The sequence below is a fragment of the Triticum urartu genome, chromosome 3A, assembly GCF_056163025.1.
Source record: "Triticum urartu cultivar PI428250 chromosome 3A, HENAU_Tu73, whole genome shotgun sequence".
Lineage (NCBI taxonomy): Eukaryota > Viridiplantae > Streptophyta > Magnoliopsida > Poales > Poaceae > Triticum > Triticum urartu.
In genome coordinates, this window is record NC_141875.1 from 545,500,352 (window position 1) to 545,522,458 (window position 22,107).

Sequence of the window (22,107 nt, forward strand, 5' to 3'; positions counted from 1 at the left end):
ATGAAAAGAAGTATTATATGTATATTTGAATATATATATATATATATATATTGTTTATATTATTTTACACACATAATAGCATTCAAATGTTCCAAATAAGGTCAAAACAATTAACATAAGTACAAATAAATATGGAACATGGAAGCATGACATATAATAATTTTGATAGTTTATGTCTCTTACACATAGCACAAGTGGATAGTTTTATGTCTCATACACATAGCACAAATAGACAGTTCGCAAACAACAAAGTACACAGTAGTCCATCCATCAACTAAACAGGATAGTAACAATCAATCGATGGTCAAGAGCCATGGCTTCCTTAACTCCTCGGGTAGCGCCATGAGTGCTTCAAACAAACGCTCATTGACGATCAACTTTCCATAAGCTCTCGGCATATCACTATCCTCCAAATCTGGTACCTGCTTTAGTGCGGCAAGGATTTCTGTTGGAGGAGTCACCTTTAGCATAGGAAGTGGCTCGGTTGTCTTCAAAGTGTCATCAAAATACATCTTCATCTTTCCCATCATGCACAAGATAGCATCCCGGTGCGTTCCCTCTTTTGAGGCACCTCAGGAGATTCTTCAACAACGGGTGTTTCTTGTGGTTCTTGAACACATGCAGCTCCTGTCCTAGCCCTACACCAGTTGCATGATCTTTTGAATATATGGTATTGATAGACTCCCAATTGAGCACTACCTTGTTCCTATAAGCATGTGTGTCCTTGTTAGCCTACACGAAACACACAAATATTAGAGATGATATCGAAGTTGCAAAAATAACCACAAAATAAATTTGGTGTTAAGTACCTCCACATATCGAGACCACACTTCGTCACTATCAACCGACACCATGTTCTTTACCCAATCCCATCCAAAGCCACTCCGAGCAAGCATCTTGGTAATGATCTCATACCGCTTGTCAAATGTTTTGATTCTTCCTGATATGTTTTCCTTCGTAATGTCAACATCACATGTATCCTTGACATGCTTAATGCAAGAATTATACACATGTGGCTTCCAACCATTTTGAGCATGGTCACCATTGTTGTGATGCTCAACAAGGGCGACCAACAATGTCGTGTCCATCTCAGCAGTCCATGTAAGGTAAACTCTACTTTTTTTCCTTTTGTTTCAAGCATGCTTCTACAAGCTAAGTAAAATAAATGAATGTGCATAAAAGTAAGAACATTTCTGCAAGTACGAGTAAGGTAAAACATATATATATATATACATATATTAGTACGAATAAAAGATGAAGCATGTACAACATATAACACAGAAGGCACCATCACAGCCAGCATGCTACCACACAAAACAGGGCACCATCACCAAGCTAGAACGAAAAAAGGCACCATCAGCTAGCTATCTACTCCATAGCTACTATCTACTCAATCTCTAGTTCTCCATGCGCCACGAGGTACTCGGCATACATCTCATCCGCAAATTGCTACCTAAAATTGGACCATGCATTTGTTTGTTGGACACTTGTAATGAAAGTAGCATCATTCGCAGGCTCAAGAGTCATAGCCGCTAGCTCAGCGCCGACTTCCGGAAGCAACAAATTATCTCTCATATGCTGCCTATCCCTTGCATAGTTGTGTAACACACAACACGCATTAATAAGATGAATGTGCAAATATTGTTTATTGTCAAAGAAGTAACATAGGATGGCCCATATGAACAATCAAATGGACATGCGTTACCTGGTCCTCTATGCCAAAGAAAGAACAAGAACGCAAGATGGGCCATTTTTTCAACAAGCCAAAGGTTCTCTCCACAAAATTTCTAGCACGAGCATGGCGCAAGTTATACAACTCTATTTCATTTTAGGGTTGTTGTTGACTTGCAACCCACTCTTTCAAGTGGTACCGAGTGGATCTGAATGGAGATAGAAATCCAGGTCCATTGGTATAGCTAGCATCAACAAGATAGTACTTTCCTATTGACAAGTACGTAAGTTAGCTAACAACTAAATATGAGAAATGAAACGCAAAGAGAAAGAGTCATACCCTATGGTACAACAAATGCATCTTCGTGATCGATTCTCATAACATATTTTAGCACTCTCGAGTCCGATGCCGAACCCTCCCAATTAGGTAGAACATAGAGAAATTTCATGTTCCAATCAATCACACCTAGCATGTTAGTGCTGATATCTTGGTACCTATTCCTATAAGTCCATTTGTCAGTAGCATTAACAAACACCGGAATATGACACCCATCTAGTGCTCCAAGTGCATTAGGAAACCACTTCCACTTGTAATCATCGGGAGGGGTGATAGAATGATCGGGAAGCTCTATAAACTCCCTAGTTAGAGAGAGGATGGCTGATAACATAGTAGAGAAATGCCTACTGATAGTCCCTAAAGAACGCTGGTACGTGACACCCAACATCCTCATTTTAAGTCCATGTCCAACAACTTGTAAGAACATAGCAACATTTTCTTCTACTGTCACAAACGTGCTATCTACGAGACCACACTTCTCACACAACATAGCGCAAAGATCATGGAAGTTTTCTTTTAGTTAAGCGTAGCTTATCATAGCAAGTTGTCTCGGACCCCTCATAAGTTTGTTTCAATATATACTTCCGATATGAAACCTTTTCCTCATCATCATCGAAGCATCCGAGATTCGTCGCTGCCCTTTGAGAACTAACATAAGAAAATGCTAGACATGACATTTAAAAATACTGCTTTGTCAACAATATCCTCTTTCTTTTTATCTTTTGTTCTCTTCGGTAATGTAGGCAACCAACTCTTGTTGGGACATGATAAAAAAGCTACAATGCAGACACCATTTGAACATGAATTATTCAGAGCATTGATACATACTAAACCATGGCAACAACATCACAGTACAAACATGAAGGAGGAGTAGATAATATAACTCGACACCACCGAAATTTGAGATCCTAAAATCCCCTGAGAAACTGCATAGTTCAAACAAATCATAAGTTAGCAACACACAAATCCAAGCTCTTAAATTTGAGGCAATGGACTGCATCTGAGAAGGTACAGAAAAAATTGAAGTTGCCCTTAGGACACCACAAAAAATCATAGTTTTAAATAGCCGGCTATAGCCCCGCTATAGCTGTTTGAGGGTGTTGCCGCTAAAAGATTTCATGTACAATTTGCCTCTTGTGACGCCCGGGTATTTAAGCTACAGTAAACCTCTTCTAATGATGCCACGTCACCTCGATTATTGTTGCTAATCTCGTGTTAGTTCGAAAACGGTTCGAATTCAAGATCAAAAACCAAGTCAAACGGTAAAAGTTTTCAAATGTTAAAACTAAAATATTCTATGAGTGGCCCATAATCCATAATAAATATTGGTGAAGAAAACACACTTTTATAAAATATTTAGATGCTCTAAAATAAGTAGAGCAGCAACAAAAACAATTAATTAATTGCCTTTTATAATTAATAAAATAATAACTATTTTAATTGGGTGCCATAATTATTGAGGCAGTAGTATATTTATAAATGCAAATTTAGGTACTAGTGGTAAGTTTTATAAAACTAAATTCAAAAGGTAACTAAAATAAAACAATTAAGAAAAGAATAACTAAAAAGTAAAGGCAAAACAAAACGAAAAGGTTGGGGGAAAAGAAGCCCCTCCCCGTATCCCCTCTGGGCCTAGCCCACCGGGGGCAAAACCACCCCACCAGGCCCAGCCCACACCACACTTGCCCCCCTCATCTCCAGCTACAGAAGCAGGGATGAGCGTGGCGCTCATCCGCCGACGCCATTGCCGGCGATGCACACACGTCGGCCATCCGCACCCCCACCCTGCCTGCAAGACCTACCCCGCGCCCCCCAGCGAACCCTAGCGCCATTCATTCCCTCACTGTGCCGCTTCCCTTCTCTCCCACGCGAATCCGACTATAGCCGTCGCCATGGATTTGCTGCCGGCGCGACCACTGACCTCCCCTCGCTGCACTATTGTGTCTAGCCTCCCCGCAGTGTTCCACTATGCCCTCTACGCCAACGAACGCGACCCGGGAGCCGTCACCGCGTCGGGATCGAGCCATCTTCCACCTCTACATCGCCGTCCCCATCGCTGGAACCCGTCGCCGTTGAGCTCTCCCCCGAGCCCGCTTTGCACATCTACGGGCTCACCGTGAGCATCTAGTCCCTTCCCCTCTCTCTCCCGCGCGTACCCACCACCATAGTCGTTCCCCTTCTCGAGGCCGAAGCCGTCGTCCGCCTTGGCCACGAGCTCGTCGTGGCTGTGCGCGCAGCCCAGCTCACCACGGCCAAGCCTTGCCCCGGCCGCGTGTAACATCCCAAATTTGCAATTTGGAATGTTATACACTAGATCATCATGCATATCATATTTTCTTGCATTTTGGTTGATCCTAGAAATTTCACGCAACTCAAGGACCCTCGGAGAGAGAGTTGGAGATTTCATCATTTTCATATTTGAGTTTTCTCAAATTTTGAAAAGAGGATCATTTGATTTATTTATCTTATCTTCAATTATTTTTCCAATATCAAAAATATAAGAGAGGGAATAACATGACTTTCCCAAAATTGAGGAAAAATGAAGATTTAATAAATAGATCAAAATTTGGTTTTCCGGTGTTTATTCGCATTTTATTTGGATAGGGAAAAATGCGTGTTTTCAAAAATTGCATTTTAGGTCCGGAGTAAAGTTCATTTTGTTCGACTCATTTTTAGGAGTCGGGGAAAATTTACTTTAGAAATTTTGGAGCCCGTTTAGATTTTCTTTTCTGTGCTTTTCTGCGCGCGAAACCGTTTAAAAAAAAGGAACTCCAGCAGGCCAGCCGGGCCAAGGCCAAGCCAGCCGACCAGGCCCAGCCTCCCCGTCGCGCGCGCCAGCGCTAGGCAGGCGCCAGCCGCCGCCTCCACTACCGATTCCCAGGAGGAATCCTTCTAGGCCGAATCCTAGTAGGATTCTTAGCCCCCTTTCCTTTGTTTCGTTTTCCTTTTCCTACTCTATTTCTTGTCCCCTACCCCAAGAAACCCTCTCCCCTCACCTATATAAATACCCCAACACCCCCCTCTAAACCCATCAAATCAAACCCCAAGCCCTCCATCGCACCCCACACCCGCGCCACCGCCCTTGTGCCCTAGCGTCGCCGCCGCACCTTGCCCACGCCGCCGCCGCCCTACGCCACGCCGCCGGAGCCCTCGCCGGAGGTTGCCCCGCGTCTCTTTTCCTCGGAACGTTTTCTTCTAATCGTTCCGATTCTTTTCTTCTCTTCTGATTCGTTTTCTAGATCGGTTTTTCGTTTCGGTTTTCTTCTCCGAAACCCTAGATCGGATTCGTTTTCTTTTCCGATTTAGTTGCCTTTAGACCGTTCGTCCTAACGAACGTGATCACTGGATTCTTCTAGGTTAACGATCGTCCGTTCGTTTAACCGTTCTTCTTTTTCTTCTCGTCGGATTTATTCCGCGATCGTGATCTCAGATCCGATCTTCGTTCTAGTCTTTCTTCTCGCTCGTTTATCGGAATCAGGTGATTCAAGCGCCTGGAGTTTCGTTTCGAAACCGCCGTTCCATCTAATCAACTTAAACAAGTTTTTGCCCCGGTAAAATTTGACCTAGTTTCAACTTGCTAGAACCAAGTTGTTTTTCTTCCGCCGTTTGTTTTCCGTTTCTTTGTTCGGTTCTTTCTTTCTTTGCAACCGGAGTTCTTAAGTTGAACTTTCTGGTTCGTTCTCTTGTTCGAGTTTTACCTGTGCATTAGATGAGTACTCATTGTGTGCTTGTTGTTTGTCTGCGATAGATCACCCGGATTGCGCCGCTTGTTACTTCGAAACCCTAGGTCTCGCGGATCATCAGCAAGGCAAGTAACACTTTGATCATACCTTTTCTACAACCCATGTTTTATTGCATTAGATCGATCCTCTCACATTGCATGATTAGGATCTAATTAAATTGTGGGATGGGATGTAGATGAGGTAGTACCTATCACCTGTATTATCATGAAACCTTTGGGAGTTACTTCTACGTTTGCTTATTATGCCATGCTATGCTAGTAGACGTGGATTGGGTGAGTGATATTCCATGACAGATGTGAGTTGATAATTTTAATGGTTTATCTAAGGTGGCAACTTAAACACACATCTGGGTGGATTGAGGCACCTGATGTCTATCAGGACTTGCCTGTTTTTTTTGGACCGCCACCCAGGCTCAAAGGGATCATAAGATCTTTCATGCTAGAAATTTCCGTGTGCAGCCACAAGCCATTATGGGCTCTGGCATAGTTGATTAAGTCGTGCGAACTCTTACAGTGGTAGACTAGCAGATGTAGGGGTTGTAGGTGTACCGGTCTACCCGATCATAAGGTGCTAGCGCTTCTGAAAGGCTATGTCTCGGTCATCCGTTTCTCAAACACCGTGTAGTGCGAGAAATCCAACGGAGGAGATCGAGTCTTGTGGGGAAAAGTGCACAAACCTCTGCAGAGTGTACAAACTAATCATGATTAGCCGTATCCCCGGTTATGGACAACTTGAGTATCTAGTACTTGAATATCATGTGAATCTCAACATGTTACTTCTAATTAATGTTGTTGGGTTTTAATTGTTCACTTAATTGGGATCGGAATGCTGTCAACCATTCTCGATGTTTCACAACCACCATGATAGTTAATTAAATTTATTCCTTTGCAGTAGGGAAAAACTGGCTTTACGCAAAAATTGTAACCATAGAGCTTTCCACCAGCCATATATGCATATAGTATAGCTGTTTCATTCCATTACTCTCTATGTGTTACATTGCCAGCATATTCCATGTGCTGACCCGTTTTCGGGCTGCAACTTCTCATGTTGCAGACTTTTCAGACGACGAATAAAGTGCTTTTAGGTCGTGGTTCTATACTCAGTGATGCCGTTGGAGTTGATGGACCCATTTATCTTCCAAGTCTTCCGCTGTTATCGACACTAGATGGCCTTAAGCCATTTTTATTGTAATAAGTTCTCTTTTGAGACAATGATGTAATAAGTGTGTGATTGCCACTCTGCTATAAATCCTTCGATGTACTGTGTGGTGTCAGCATTACTGATCCAGGGATGACACCTGAGCACAGAGCACTAGATCCATTCGGGTCGGGTCGCTACACCGCGTCACACCGCACCTCGCCCCACTCCGGCCGCTGCCTTCCCAACGCCCGCTCCTGGACGCGCGCGCTGTTGGCCGCGCCGTGACCATGTCCGGCCACGCCGAAGCTGTACCAGGGCTGCGCCTTCCACCGCGGCCGCAGCTCCACCTCCCGCGCCCCACATGCCCGCATGCGCCTGCACGCCTCCTCCTTTCTTCCTTGCCGTGCCGCCTGCGCCCTGCTCCATTGTTGCCCGCGCCATCGCCACTCCTCGTGCCGCAGCCGCTCGTCGCCCGCTCGCCCGTGGCCTGCTCCCCAGCGCCAGGCCCGCCTTCGCTGACGCCTGCAAGATTGCGCGCCCGCGTGCCGCTGCCAGCGCCGTCGTGGCCGCCCCGTGCTCACGCGCCCGCCCGTGGCCTCGCCAGGGCCGCGCCTGCCGCCGGAGCCCCTCGACCGCGTCAGGACCTTGCCGGCATACGCAAGCACGCACGCGCGTGATTAAACAGCGGTTGACCGCTGACTTAGGGGCCCACCTTGCCTAATTAGCAATTAAAAAAGAATATGCCCTAAACAGACACTGCCAATGGGCCCCTCATCTTATTAACCTAAATTAGATTAGTTTAAATGAATAGTTAATACTATGTCCATGAAACGTGGGACCCATGCTCCCTGTTTGAGTGGATAAGGCCGAACCAGTCAGCCTCCGCTGACTGGGCTGTTGACCCAGTCAACAGTGGCCCACCAGTCAGTCCATGAGTGGCCTGGCTGGGTACACTTCTGTGTACATATAGCATTTTTGCTATTAAATTCGGATTAATAATATTTCAGAGAATGATTTAAAACTTTAAAGATTAATATAAAATAAACCGTAACTCAGATGGAAAAACTTTGTATATGAAAGTTGCTCAGAACGATGAGACGAATCCGGATACTCAACCCGTTCTTCCGCCACACATCCCTAGCATAGCAAACACGCAACTTTCCCCCTCCGGTTCATCTGTCTGAAAACGTGAAACACCGGGAATACTTTCCCGGATGTTTTCCCCCTTCGTCAGTATCACCTCATACCGCGTTAGGGCATACCTAACACCGTGTATTACCTCGTTATGTTTTGTGATGCTTTGTTTGCTCCGTATTTACTGCTTCTTCCCCCTCTTCTTCTCTGATAGACCCTGAGACCGTTGCTGATGACACTGAGTACGACTACGTCACCGACGACCCTTCTTCCTGTACAACAAAGCATACAGGCAAGCCCCCCCTTTATCACCAGATATCGCTTACTCTTCTCTATACTGCTTGCATTAGAGTAGTGTAGCATTGTACTGCTTTCCGTTAATCCTTTTCTGATGCATAGCCTGTCATTGTTGCTACACCTGTTGATACCTTACCTGCAATCCTAAATGCTTAGTATAGGATGCTAGATTATCATCCGTGGCCCTACACTCTTGTCCGTCTGCCATGCTATACTACCGGGCCATGATCACTTCGGGAGGTGATCACGGGCATATGATATATACTTGTACTGTTACATTACTTATGATATTGTTCCGAGATGGGGGCTGAAGGGGCAGGTGGCGCCATCCCGGAAGAGGTGGGCCTAGGTTCCCGACGGCCCCCGACTGTTACTTTGTGGCGGAGCGATAGGGCAGGTGGACACCACCTAAGAGAGAGGTGGGCCTGGCCCTGGTCGGCGTTTCCGGTTATTTCAAGATAACACGTTTAATGAGATCTTGGTATTTGATCTGAGTCTGGCCACTAGCCTATATGCACTAACCATCTACGCGGGGACAGTTATGGGCACCTGACGTCATGGTATCAGCCGAAGCCTTCGTGACGTCAACGACTGAGCGGCGCGCGCCGGGTTGGACCGCGTAACACAACTTCCTTTGTAATGGAGGTTTCTCGGTCTGCTCACCGGCCACCCTCGCAACGTGGAGGTGTGCAATGGGCGATGGGCCCAGAACCCTGCGCCATAGGATTTAGACCGGCGTGCTGACCTCTCTATTGTGCCTAGGTAGGGCTGCGACGTGTTGATCCTCCGAGGCCGGGCATGACCCGGAAAAGTGTGTCCGGACAAAGGGGATCGAGCGTGTTGGGAAATGTGGTGCACCCCTGCAGGGAAGTTAATCTATTCGAATAATCGTGATCTTCGGTAACATGACGACATGGAGTTGTACCTTGACCTTATGACAACTAGAAACGGATACTTAATAAAACACACCCTTCCAAGTGCCAGATACAACCGGTGATCGCTCTCTCACAGGGCGACGAGGGGAGGATCATCGGTTAGGATTATGCGACATGATGCTACTTGGTGAACTTACCATCTACTCTCTTCTCCTGCTGCAAGATGGAGGTTACCAGAACCGTAGTCTTCGATTGGACTAGCTATCCCCCTCTTATTCTTGCATTCTGAAGTTCAGTCCACATATCATACCCTTATTCCATTTGATACCATTGCATACATATGTAGTGTAGCTCCTTGCTTGCGAGTACTTTGGATGAGTACTCACGGTTGCTTTGCTCCCTCTTTTCCCCCTTTCTATACCCGATTGCTGCGACCAGACGTTGGAGCCCAGGAGCCAGACGCCAGCGTCGACGACGACTACTACTACTCGGGAGGTGCCTACTACTACATGCAGCCCGCTGTCGACGACCAGTAGTAGTTTAGGAGGATCCCAGGCAGGAGGCCTATGCCTCTTCGATCTGTATCCCAGTTTGTGCTAGCCTTCTTAAGGCAAACTTGTTTAACTTATGTCTGTACTCAGATATTGTTGCTTCCGCTGACTCGTCTATGATCGAGCTCTTGTATTCGAGCCCTCGAGGCCCCTGGCTTGTAATATGATGCTTGTATGACTTATTTTATTTGTAGAGTTGTGTTGTGATATCTTCCCGTGAGTCCCTGATCTTGATCGTACACATTTGCGTGTATGATTAGTGTACGGTCGAATTGGGGGCGTCACAAGTTGGTATCAGAGCCGACTGCCTGTTGGAATCCCCCTTCCATACTCCTTGGCCAAAGTTGAGTCTAGTCAGTGAAAACTGTCTTACTAAGATGGCTGTGTGGCTTACGGGCCCACGTCGCCATTGGGTGGTATTAGAATCTTTTATTCCTCGTCTATACTCTGGGACTCTGATCTCTCTCCTATTCGGGTAAAAATGGTTTTACTAAATCTAACTTTACGTTCTCAATAATACTTTCTCCCGGAGAGCCCCTCATTCCAGATGATCGTCTACTGCACCAGAAGATGTTGAAGATACTCTTCGATCATTCCCGAGACCCTTGTGCCCTCTGCATTTTAAATTCCCTACTACCAATATATCCATATGGATAACGACATACACTTGTTGTTCATACCATTACTCTGAGTTTCTCTTGTTGTCACAAGACGCATCGAATTGCTCTCCGACTTTTAAGAATCCCTTGTACCACTGTCTTGTAGTTCCTTGCCGCAGAAATACCCCTACGGATACTTTCTCACAATTACCGAGTGTCCACTCATCCCCAGTTGTTCATGTGTTTCACAGAAGTCTTCGAAATACCATTCGATCTTCCGATCCTCAGCAACCTATTGCTCTGGAATTTCTTGCTTGCTTTCATTATGATTAATCACATAACTGTGGTAGCAAAGTCTTGGTCATCATCATTTGAGTCCGTTGATTAATTATGTTGCGAATGCTCGCAATCCTCAATCAGACCTTAGAATTTGTTCTTCCGGCCGCAGACGTCACTCCGAACATGAGTTGGTTCTCAGCAATTCAAACCTTGATTGATTATCGATCTATGACTATTCAACTCATTTATCTTTTGATCAGAGCCTATGCTTCTGATCCCTTGATTTGGAAATCTTAATTCTTTTGCATTTGAGCTTTGAGTTAGTCAGTTGTTTCTATAATCTGACCTCATTGCATTCTTTCTTCCTCTGGTGGAGTACCGATGCTCACATCAGATCCCTTGTGGACCACCAGACCCTTTGTCAGATTTTATCCGACAATGTCCTTCATATTGAATAACCTTGTGAGCCTTTCTATGGGTATATATTGCCTTTGGTAAATTGTATCCTCTGCTTTGTGAACCATGCTCTGTTTTCGAGCTGGTGGTATTTACTATTGAAGCTTGTGGTATATGTTTCCATGATGCCTTGATGGGTTGAATCTATGCCTTCCTTAATATGTGTGAAGTCGAAAGTTTTCATGAGTCATGCTCGTCTGGTATTTTGCCAGATATTTCAACACCACAACTTCTTCGAAAAAGAGAAGTGAATGAAAGGTTATGCATTGGAGAAGCGGGAGTCGACCTTGAACTTTGTGTTCATGCCCATGGACCTGATGTGGAACTTATCGTGGAAGCTTCTTGAAAAAAATTTAATTAGTTGGATAATTCTTCCGGTGTCTTTGAATAGGATCCCTTGCAACTATGGTTTCGTCCATGTTGATATTCTTTGATTCCTTTTCTCGGACAAGTTAAAGTACTTGTCTTTTGTAGATCAATACACTTGTCAACCCTCTATTTTGCTCTACCTCCGAGTGTTACCCTCTGGTATCTTGATAATATCATCGAACCATGTTGCTTATTATTAGCCTTCATCGAGTATTATTCCTCACCGATTCCAATGTTTCCTGGTTCCGAGTTCTTAGTCACTCGAGGACACCGATAACTAAATCGGGTCCACACCACGATTAAACAACTCTTAGTAATCTCCTTTACTCACGAGTTTGTACTCGAGCATGTCAATCCTAGCCTGATCGGCCATCACCTTGTGCTAAAGTTTAAACTGTGCCACCCAGTCATTATTCCCAGAGCACAGCTTTCGATGATGAGCTAATCTTACGTCGATCTTCCTCGTCATAAAAATTGTCCTTGAATGACAAGCTTGATTTCAAGTTTGTGTCGTACCTATGGTTTCAATAACTTCTCGCTTCGTCATTCCGTTGACTTCAAGTCATCACCGATCGGTTACATCTTCTTGAAACCTCTCGACAAATGTGTCGTGATCATCATCAACATTTTGACCCCTTACAAGATATCAATTGAATTCATGATTGTAAGTACCCTCCTTGCCCTCGATGATTTGTGTTATCATCGACCACTTTATTGCCTTCCGTTCAACACAAACTTGTTCGTGTCTCTAGCACCCTATTGCTTACAAGTTAATGGTCGACATTTCATTGTTAGACTATTGGTTGTTGAATCACCTTTCTAACATTGATCATGCTACCTAAGACCATATTTTGGGTGAACTTTTCAACCAATTCTTAATTGTGTATGTTTTCCTCGAGCATACATCCTTATATCATTTGATCCGACTAATGTTATGTCCTTGTTCATGTAATTGTGGAAATCCATCTTTTTGGAAATCTCAGTGAGTTGGCGTTGAGTCCATCAGCCACCTCCCCACCCTCTCCTTGATTTAATGATGAACTCTTGTTTCAGAACTGTCTTTCATAGTACATTTCCCGAGAATCTTACAATGTCGTCTCGTCAATTTGTTTTGCACCTTTTCTTCTCAGGCCTCCTGAGCCTGAGGTATCCCGACACTGATCAGATCTGAATCTCGGTCAAATATAATGGTTGGGACATATTTACAAGAGTTATAACATTGGTCCTTATATACCGGTAAGGTGATGTCATGCCTAGCTCAACTAGCCGGAGGACCTATTGTTATAGTTTCCATTTTTAGCAAGGTTAACCATTCTTCCCTGAGGAAATTGTAAGACTTATTCTATAAGTTGTTCCTGATGAATCCTTTGTATATCAAAGTCCGACCTTTGCTTGAAGACCATGTCAATGCTATCTCGATACATGTCTGTGGTACTCCAATTTTCAATGAACATTTGAAGCCCAATGCTAAATGTTTCTTCTCAATTATCCAAACACTGTTGTATGGGTAACGTCACGAAATTCCTCTCCCCTTACCTAAACGGTTTTCTACCTTCTATCTGGTCTTGGATATCATGCTCTGCTTGTCCTTGGGAAGGATATACCCCTGGAATATGTGTTTTAACACATTTTCCTGTCCATTGTTCTGATTAATCTGATAATCATATTTTCCTTTCCTATGTTTGGTTTAACTTTTCTTGTGATCTATATGATCTAAGAAGTAATATTCACCTGCTTATGTAAACACCTAGTTGTACAATTTTGTCAGCAATACCCTGTTACTATTGTTGATGACATTCCGATAACCACCGATGGACGAGAACTTTGCCTACTGGTCCGCCTCGTCCAACGAGCAGGAAAATGGTTCTTTGCGTCCCTCGCCCTTGGTACCGACATTGTTGCCGACATAACTGACAGTCTATCCTCTGATATTCCTTGTTATCATGACTGTGCAAAATATCACTGCCCTTTTTTACTTTTAACCCACATGGTGGGCCCATAACCCATAGTTCCACAGGATCGAAACCCGACTCTCATGTACAACCCCTGTTCTTAAGGTTGTTCCTCACGCGTGACCTCATATGTAATTCACGAGCCACCTTCCTAGTGACCTATTGTGGTATCAGACGCGATACTTATTCTTGTTGCTCTGAACCCCTTTTCACGCCCTGTTTCAGGCATCGAATGATTGCCTGCCCGCTTGAAACCTTTCATGGTACCTTCTTACTTGCTCTCGATATCTTCTTAAGTTCAATTCGAGAGTTACTTTCCGACACCTTCCCCCGATGTTATCGACCAGATAGTCGACCTTGCAGAGGTCTGTTCTCCCGGAATGCCCACCATTTATTCTTTTGTAAGTACGGTGAAATTCCGAAGAAAAGATGATGACTTCATCATGGTGACATGAAGCAGACAAATGAAGACGTCAATGTAATGGATCGACCTCATTGAGAATAGCGACCAAGACTGATAAGATTCGTTAGAATTTCGTAACCAGATCTTTCCCCCTTACTACACCTCTTAAATCTCGGGACGAGATTTCTTGTAGTGGAGGAGAATTGTGATGCCCGAGTATTTAAGCTACAGTAAACCTCTTCTAATGATGCCACGTCACCTCGATTACTGTTGCTAATCTCACGTTAGTTCAAAAATGGTTCGAATTCGAGATCAAAAACCAAGTCAAATGGTAAAAGTTTTCAAACGTTAAAACTAAAATATTCTATGAGTGGCCCATAATCCATAATAAATATTGGTGAAGAAAACACACTTTTAGAAAATATTTAGATGCTCTAAAATAAGTAGAGCAGCAACAAAAACAATTAATTAATTGCCTTTTATAATTAATAAAATATTAAACTATTTTAATTGGGTGCCATAATTATTGAGGCAGTAGTATATTTATAAATGCAAATTTAGGTACTAGTGGTAAGTTTTATAAAACTAAATTCAAAAGGTAACTAAAATAAAACAATTAAGAAAAGAATAACTAAAAAGTAAAGGCAAAAAAAACGAAAAGGTTGGGGGAAAAGAAACCCCTCCCCGTATCCCCTCTCGGCGTAGCCCACCGGGGGCAAAACCACCCCACCAGGCCCAGCCCACACTACACTTGCCCCCTCATCTCCAGCTACAGAAGCAGGGATGAGCGTGGCGCTCATCCGCCAGCGCCATTGCTGGCGATGCACACACGTCGGCCATCCGCACCCCTACCCTACCTGCAAGACCTACCCTGCGCCCCCCCGGCGAACCCTAGCGCCATTCATTCCCTCCCTGTGCCGCTTCCCTTCTCTCCCACGCGAATCCGAGTATAGCCGTCGCCATGGATTTGCTTCCAACGCGACCACCGACCTCCCCTCGCCGCTCTATTGTGTCCAGCCGCTCCGCAGTGTTCCACTACGCCCTCTACACCAACGAACGCGACCCGGGAGCCGTCACCGCGTCGGGATCGAGCCGTCTTCCACCTCTACATCGCCATCCCCATCGGTGGAACCCGTCACCGTCGAGCTCTCCCCCGAGCCCGCTTTGCACTTCTACAGGCTCATCGTGAGCATCTAGTTCCTTCCCCTCTCTCTCCCGCACGTATCCAACACCGTAGTCATTCCCCTGCTCGAGGCCGAAGTCGTCGTCCGCCTTGGCCACGAGCTCGTCGTGGCTGTGCGCGCAGCCCAGCTCACCACGGCCAAGCCTTGCCCCAGCCGCGTCACACCGCACCTCGCCCCACTCCCGCCGCTGCCTTCCCAACGCCCGCTCTTGGACGCGCGCGCTGTTGGTCGTGCCGTGACCATGTCCGGCCACGCCGGAGCTGCACTAGGGCTGCGCCTTCCACCGCGGTTGCAGCTCCACCTCCCGCGCCCCACATGCCCGCCTGCGCCTGCGCGCCTCCTCCTTTCTCCCTTGCCGTGCCGCCTGCGCCCTACTCCTCTGCTGCCCGTGCCATTGCCACTCCTCGCGCCGCAGCCTCTCGTCGCCCGCTCGCCCGTGGCCTGCTCCCCCACCACCAGGCCCGCCTTCGCTGAAGCCTGTAGGACCGCGCGCCCACGCGCCGCTGCCAGCGCCGCCGTGGCCGCCCCGTGCTCGCCCGCCCGCCCGTGGCCTCGCCGGGGCCGCGCCTGCCGCCGAAGCCCCTCGACTATGTCGGGACCTCACCGGCATACACAAGCACGCATGTGCATGATTAAACGGCGGTTGACCGCTGACTTAGGGGCCCACCTTGCCTAATTAGCCATTAAAAAAAGAATATGCCCTAAACAGACACTGCCAATGGGCCCCTCATCTTATTAACCTAAATTAGATTAGTTTAAATGAATAGTTAATACTGTGTCCATGACACGTGGGACCCATGCTCCTTGTTTGAGTGGATAAGGCCGAACCAGTCAGCCTCTGCTGACTGGGCTGTTGACCCAGTCAAAAGTGGCCCACCAGTCAGACCCTGAGTGGCCTGGCTGGGTACACTTCTGTGTACATATAGCATTTTTGCTATTAAATTCGGATTAATAATATTTCAGAGAATGATTTAAAACTTTAACTCGGATGGGAAAACTTTGTATATGAAAGTTGCTCAGAACGACGAGACGAATCCGGATACGCAACCCGTTCGTCCGCCACACATCCCTATCATAGCAAACACGCAACTTTCCCCCTCCGGTTCATCTGTCCGAAAACACGAAACACCGGGTATACTTTCCCGGATGTTTTCCCCCTTCGTCGATATCACCTAATACCGCATTAGGGCATACCTAACACCGTGTATTACCTCGTTATGTTTTGTGATGCTTTGTTTGCTCCGTATTTACTGTTTCTTCCCCCTCTTCTTCTCCGGTAGACCCCGAGACCGTTGCTGATGACACTAAGTACGACTACGTCACCGACAACCCATCTTCCTGTACAACAAAGCTTCCAGGAAAGCCCCCCCACTTGATCACCAGATATCGCCTACTCTTCTCTATACTGCTTGCGTTAGAGTAGTCTAGCATGATACTGCTTTACGTTAATCATATTTTGATGCATAGCCTGTCATTGTTGCTACAGCTGTTGATTCCTTACCTGCAATCCTAAATGCTTAGTCTAGGATGCTAGATTATCATCAGTGGCCCTACACGCTTGTCCGTCTGCCATGCTATACTACTGGGCCGTGATCACTTCGAGAGGTGATCACGGGCATATGATATATACTTGTACTATTACATTACTTATGATACTATTTGGAGATGGGGGCTGAAGGGGCAGGTGGCTCCACCCCGGTAGAGGTGGGCCTAGGTTCCCGACGGCCCCCGACTGTTACTTTGTGGCGGAGCGACAGGGCAGGTTGAGACCACCTAGGAGAGAGGTGGGCCTGGCCCTGGTCGGCGTTCGCGGTTATTTCAAGATAACGCGTTTAACGAGATCTTGGTATTTGATCTGAGTCTGGCCACTGGCCTATACGCACTAAGCATCTACACGGGGACAGTTATGGGCACTCGTCGTCATGGTATCAGCTGAAGCCTTCATGACGTCAGCGACTGGGCGGCACGCACCGGGTTGGACCGCGTAACGCAACTTCCTTTGTAATGGAGGTTGCTAGGTCTTCTCACTAGCCGCCCTCGCAACGTGCATGTGTGCAATGGGCCCAGACCCCTGCGCCATAGGATTTAGACTGGCGTGCTGACCTCTCTGTTGTGCCTAGGTAGGGCTGCGACATGTTGATCTTCCGAGGCCAGGCATGACCCAGAAAAGTGTGTCCGGACAAAGGGGATCGAGCGTGTTGGGAAATGTGGTGCACCCCTGCAGGGAAGTTAATCTATTCGAATAGCTGTGATCTTCGGTAACAGGACGACTTGGAGTTGTACCTTGACCTTATGACAACTAGAACTGGATACTTAATAAAACACACCCTTCCAAGTGCCAGATACAACCGGTGATCGCTCTCTCACAGGGCGACGAGGGGAGGATCATCGGTTAGGATTATGCGACACGATGCTACTTGGTGAACTTACCATCTACTCTCTTCTCCTGCTGCACGATGGAAGTTACCAGAAGTGTAGTCTTCGATTGGACTAGCTACGCCCCTCTTATTCCGGCATTCTGCAGTTCAGTCCACATATGATACCCTTATTCCATTTGATACCATTGCATACATATGTAGTGTAGCTCCTTACTTGCGAGTACTTTGGATGAGTACTCACAGTTGCTTTGCTCCCTTTTTCCCCCTTTCTATACCCGATTGTTGCTACCAGACGTTGGAGCCCAGGAGCCAGATGCCACCGTCGACGACGACTACTACTACTCGGGAGGTGCCTACTACTACATGCAGCCCGCTGTCGACGACCAGGAGTAGTTTAGGAGGATCCCAGGCGGGAGGCATGTGCCTCTTCGATCTGTATCCCAGTTTGTGCTAGCCTTCTTAAGGAAAACTTGTTTAACTTATGTCTGTACTCAGATATTGTTGCTTCCACTGACTCGTCTATGATCGAGCTCTTGTATTCGAGCCCTCGAGGCCCCTGGCTTGTAATATGATGCTTCTATGACTTATTTTATTTGTAGAGTTGTGTTGTGATATCTTCCTGTGAGTCCCTGATCTTGATCATACACATTTTTGTGTATGATTAGTGTACGGTCGAATTTGGGGCGTCACACCGCTATAGCTCCGCTATAGCCCAGCTATAGATTTTTTTAAGGGTCGCCGCTAAATGCCATAGCCTGCTATTTAAAACATTGCAAAAAATCGAGCTCCACACGGGAGGGGAAGGCGCCACTACTGTCGTTGTTCCACAACCACCGCTGTTCCCCAGGGGACGACCTAATCCCGTCGCAAATCCCCGATAGGATCTAGGGTTTGAGGGCCTCGCTGGAGGAGGTCGCGCCATGGATGGAGAACAGATGGAAGAGGATGAGGGGACAGATGGGAGGAAGAGGAGGGAGGGGACGGATGGGAGGGGGAGAGGAGGACCGAATAACTGACCGCCGCCGGCGGCTGCTTCAGGGGAGTTGGGAGGAAGATGTGTTCACGAGCGAGAGGGCTCATCCAGCAAACAAGTAAGGGGGTGGGGGTGGGTGTGTTTCTGAGCCTTTCCGATCTCATCTTCTAGGATACTTTGTGCGAGGGGTGGACAGGCGCGGGTGGATCGTTTGGAATTGGGCCGACTTTTCTGAGCCCAAATTCTGTACCACTCCAAACAACAGAATTTTGCCTGGCAATTCCATATTCTCAATTCCAAGCTAATTTTCCTACATCCAAACAGGGTGTTAGTTTCGAATATGGACCCCAGCTGCCACGGGAGGGTAGGACAAAAGATGTTATGCAAGTTCTTTTAATAAAGCATGTATGACTATTTACGGAATACATGCCTACATTATATTGATGAACTGGAGCTAGTGCCGTATCACCCTAGGTTATAACTATCTCATTATGAATATCATCTAACAAGTCACCGATCCAATGCCTACGAATTTATCTTCTATAGTTTCTGCTAAGTTACTACTCCTATCATCACTGTGACACTTGCTACAAAACTACTGCTATCAATGTTACCGTTACTGTTACTACTGTTAGTACTATCAAAACTATCATATTACTTTGCTACTGATTACTTGCTGCAAATAATTAATCTCCAGGTGTGGTTGAATTGACAACTCAGCTGCTAATACCTTCAAATATACTTTGGCTCCCCTTGTGTCGAATCTATAAATTTGGGTTGAATACTCTACCCTTGAAAACTGTTGTGATCCCCTATACTTGTGGGTTATCAAGACCTTTTTCTAGCGTCGTTCTTGGGGAGCATAGCTATATCAATTTATCACTATGAAGAATCTGAAGGATGCTAAGACTATGATATTTCACTCAAAGATGAGGGGAGGTAAGGAACTGCCATCCAGTTCTACTTTAGATTCACCTTCTGTTATGAGTAAACTTGCAACACCATCACATGCTATCAATTCTAATATGTCGCAAGTTATTGATGATTCTACTTCTACTATGAATGATTCTTATGTTGATGCTAGTACCTTGCTTGATAATGATGATGTGCCACTTGGTGAATTTCTTGATGCACAAATTGCTAGAGTAATACAACATGATGTTGTTCAATCTGATGATGAGCTTGAAACTGAAACTCCTGAAACACCTGCTAGAACTAGCCTTCCTAGATATGAATTGCCTAAGGTACCGAAAGGTTATGTTATGAATGAGGAGACAACTAGAGATATTCTTGCTTGTAAGAATAGAGATGATCTAGAGAACTTACTATGCAAGTATAAAGAAAAATCTCTGAATGCTAGAATGAAATGTGATCCTAAGTTTGCTACTTCACTTTATTGATGACAAGGATTATGAATTCTCTGTCGACCCAGAGTTAATTACTTTGGTTGAATCTGATCCTTTCCATGGTTATGAAACTGCAACTACTGTGGCACATCTTACTAAGTTGAATGATATAGCCACCCTTTTTACTCATGATGAGAAAAGTCGCTATTACTTTATTCTCAAATTATTTCCATTCTCATTAAAGAGTGATGCTAAAGCTTGGTACAATACTCTTACCCCTGGTTGTGTGCGTAGTCCCAAGGATATGATTTATTACTTCTCTGAAAAATATTTTCCTGCTCATAAGAAACAAGCTGCCTTACAGGAAATATTTAACTTTGTGCAAACTAAAAAAGAAAGTCTCCCACAAGCTTGGGGGAGGCTTTACCAGTTACTTAATGCTTTGCCTGATCATCCTCTTAAGAAAAATGGAATACTTGATATCTTCTATAATGGACTAACCGATGCTTCTAGAGACTTCCTAGATAGTTGTGCTGGTTGTGTTTCCAGGGAACAAACTGTTGGACAAGATGAAGAATTATTGAATAATATATTGGAAAATTATGATGATTGGACTCTTCCTAAACCACCGCCTAAACCCACTCCAAAGAAGAGGGGTATATTATATCTCAGTCCTGAAGATATGCAAGAGGCAAAGAAATCTATGAAGGAAAAAGGTATTAAAGCTGAGGACGTTAAAAATTTACCTCCTATTCAAGAAATACATGGGCTTAATACACCACCACTGCCTAAGGTGGTAGAGGTAAATTCTCTAATAAAATTCAATGATAATGATAATCCTCACAATATGCACCCTAGCCAATGCCTTTATGAGTTTGAAAATTATATTAGAAAGCAAGATCACTTCAATGTAAATGTTATGAAACAATTGAAATACAATTTTGATATGATTGCTTGCTTGAGTGACTTGTTATTTATAATTTCAAATTATGTTAGAGGTGTTGGAAAACATGCTTCAATGGTACAAACCCATTTAGAACAAGTTGCTAAATCACAAAGAGAATTACTTGATGAAATGAATAATAATACACATGACTTTGTTGTTAGAGTTGCAACTAGAGGAGGTAAAATGACTCAAGAACCACTTTAGTCTGAGGGACACCCAAAAATAATTGAACAAGATTCACAAAGAAAGAACACTAGTGCACCTAGTCCTTCTAAAAAGAAAAGGAAGAAGAAAAATGATAGGACTTTGCATGCTTCTAGTGAACCTGAGATAGAGAAACCTCCTGATAATGAAAATGAAACTTCTATCTCTGATGCTGAAACCCAATCTGGTTATGAACATCCACCTAGTGATAATGAAAAAGACAATGTTGATGTTCATGAAGATACTCAACCAAATAATGATAAAGAACCAGATAATGATGTTGAGTTAGAACCATCTGTTGATCTTGATAACCCACAACCTAAGAATAAAAGATATGATAAAATAGACTTCATTGCTAGAAAACACGGTAAAGAAAGAGAACCGTGGGTTCAAAAACCTATGCCTTTTCCACCCAAGTCAACTGAAAAGAAAGATGATGAAGAATTTTAACGCTTTGCTAAGATGCTGAGGCCAGTCTTTTTGCGTACTCGCTTGACCGTTATCTTGAAAATGCCTCCTTATGCTAAGTATATGAAAGACATCATCACTAATAAGAGAAAAATACCATAAGCTAAAATCTCCACTATGCTTGCTAATTGTACTTTCAAAGATGGAGTTCCTAAAAAACTTGGAGATCCGGGAATGCCAACTATACCTTGCTCTATCAAAAAGAATTATGTGAAAACTGCTTTGTGTGATTTAGGAGCTGTTGTTAGTGGTATGCCTTTCTCTTTATATAAAATCCTTGACTTGAATAAACTTACACGTACTGAAATATCTTTGCAAATGGTTGAAAAGTCAACTTCCATACCTATCAGTATCTGTGAGGATGTGCCCGTTGTTTTTGCTAATGTTACTATTTTGACTGACTTTGTTATACTTGAGATGCCCAAGTATGACAACATGTCGATTATTGGTAGACCCTTCTTGAGTACTGCAGGGGCTGTTATTGATTGCTATAAAAGAAATATCACTTTTAATATTAATGGTAATGAGCATACAGTGCACTTTCCGAAGAAACAATTCCAAGAGAATGGTATTAATGTTATTGAAAAATCTCCGACAATCATGTAACATCCCAAATTTTCAATTTGGAATGTTATACATAGGTCATTCATGCATATCGTATTTTATTGCATTTCGTTTCTTGATCCTCGAAATCCTAAGCAGCTCAAGGACCCACGGAGAGAGTTGGGGATTTCATGTTTTTCATATTTGAGTTTTATCAAATATTGAACAAGGATCATTTTGGTTTTAATGATTTTTCTCT

The 22,107-nt window shown here is 44.7% G+C and overlaps 1 protein-coding gene and 1 pseudogene across 1 annotated transcript; both read right to left on the reverse strand.

Moving 5' to 3' along the window:
- Positions 1–293: 293 nt before the first annotated feature.
- LOC147980453 (uncharacterized) lies at positions 294–1,153 on the reverse strand. The gene is made up of 2 exons (XM_087516885.1): positions 810–1,153; positions 294–732 (listed from the first exon to the last, which is right to left on the reverse strand). The coding sequence occupies exon 2, from the start codon at positions 528–530 to the stop codon at positions 294–296; it is 237 nt and encodes a 78-aa protein (XP_087373011.1). The 5' UTR covers positions 531–732; positions 810–1,153.
- Positions 1,154–1,386: 233 nt separating this feature from the next.
- Positions 1,387–4,289, reverse strand: LOC147980454 (protein ANTAGONIST OF LIKE HETEROCHROMATIN PROTEIN 1-like; annotated as a pseudogene).
- Positions 4,290–22,107: the final 17,818 nt, after the last annotated feature.

What these genes read in the sequence shown, in the direction of transcription:
- LOC147980453 (XM_087516885.1), bottom strand. Translation starts at nt 530, where the DNA reads ATGATGGGAAAGATGAAGATGTATTTTGATGACACTTTGAAGACAACC.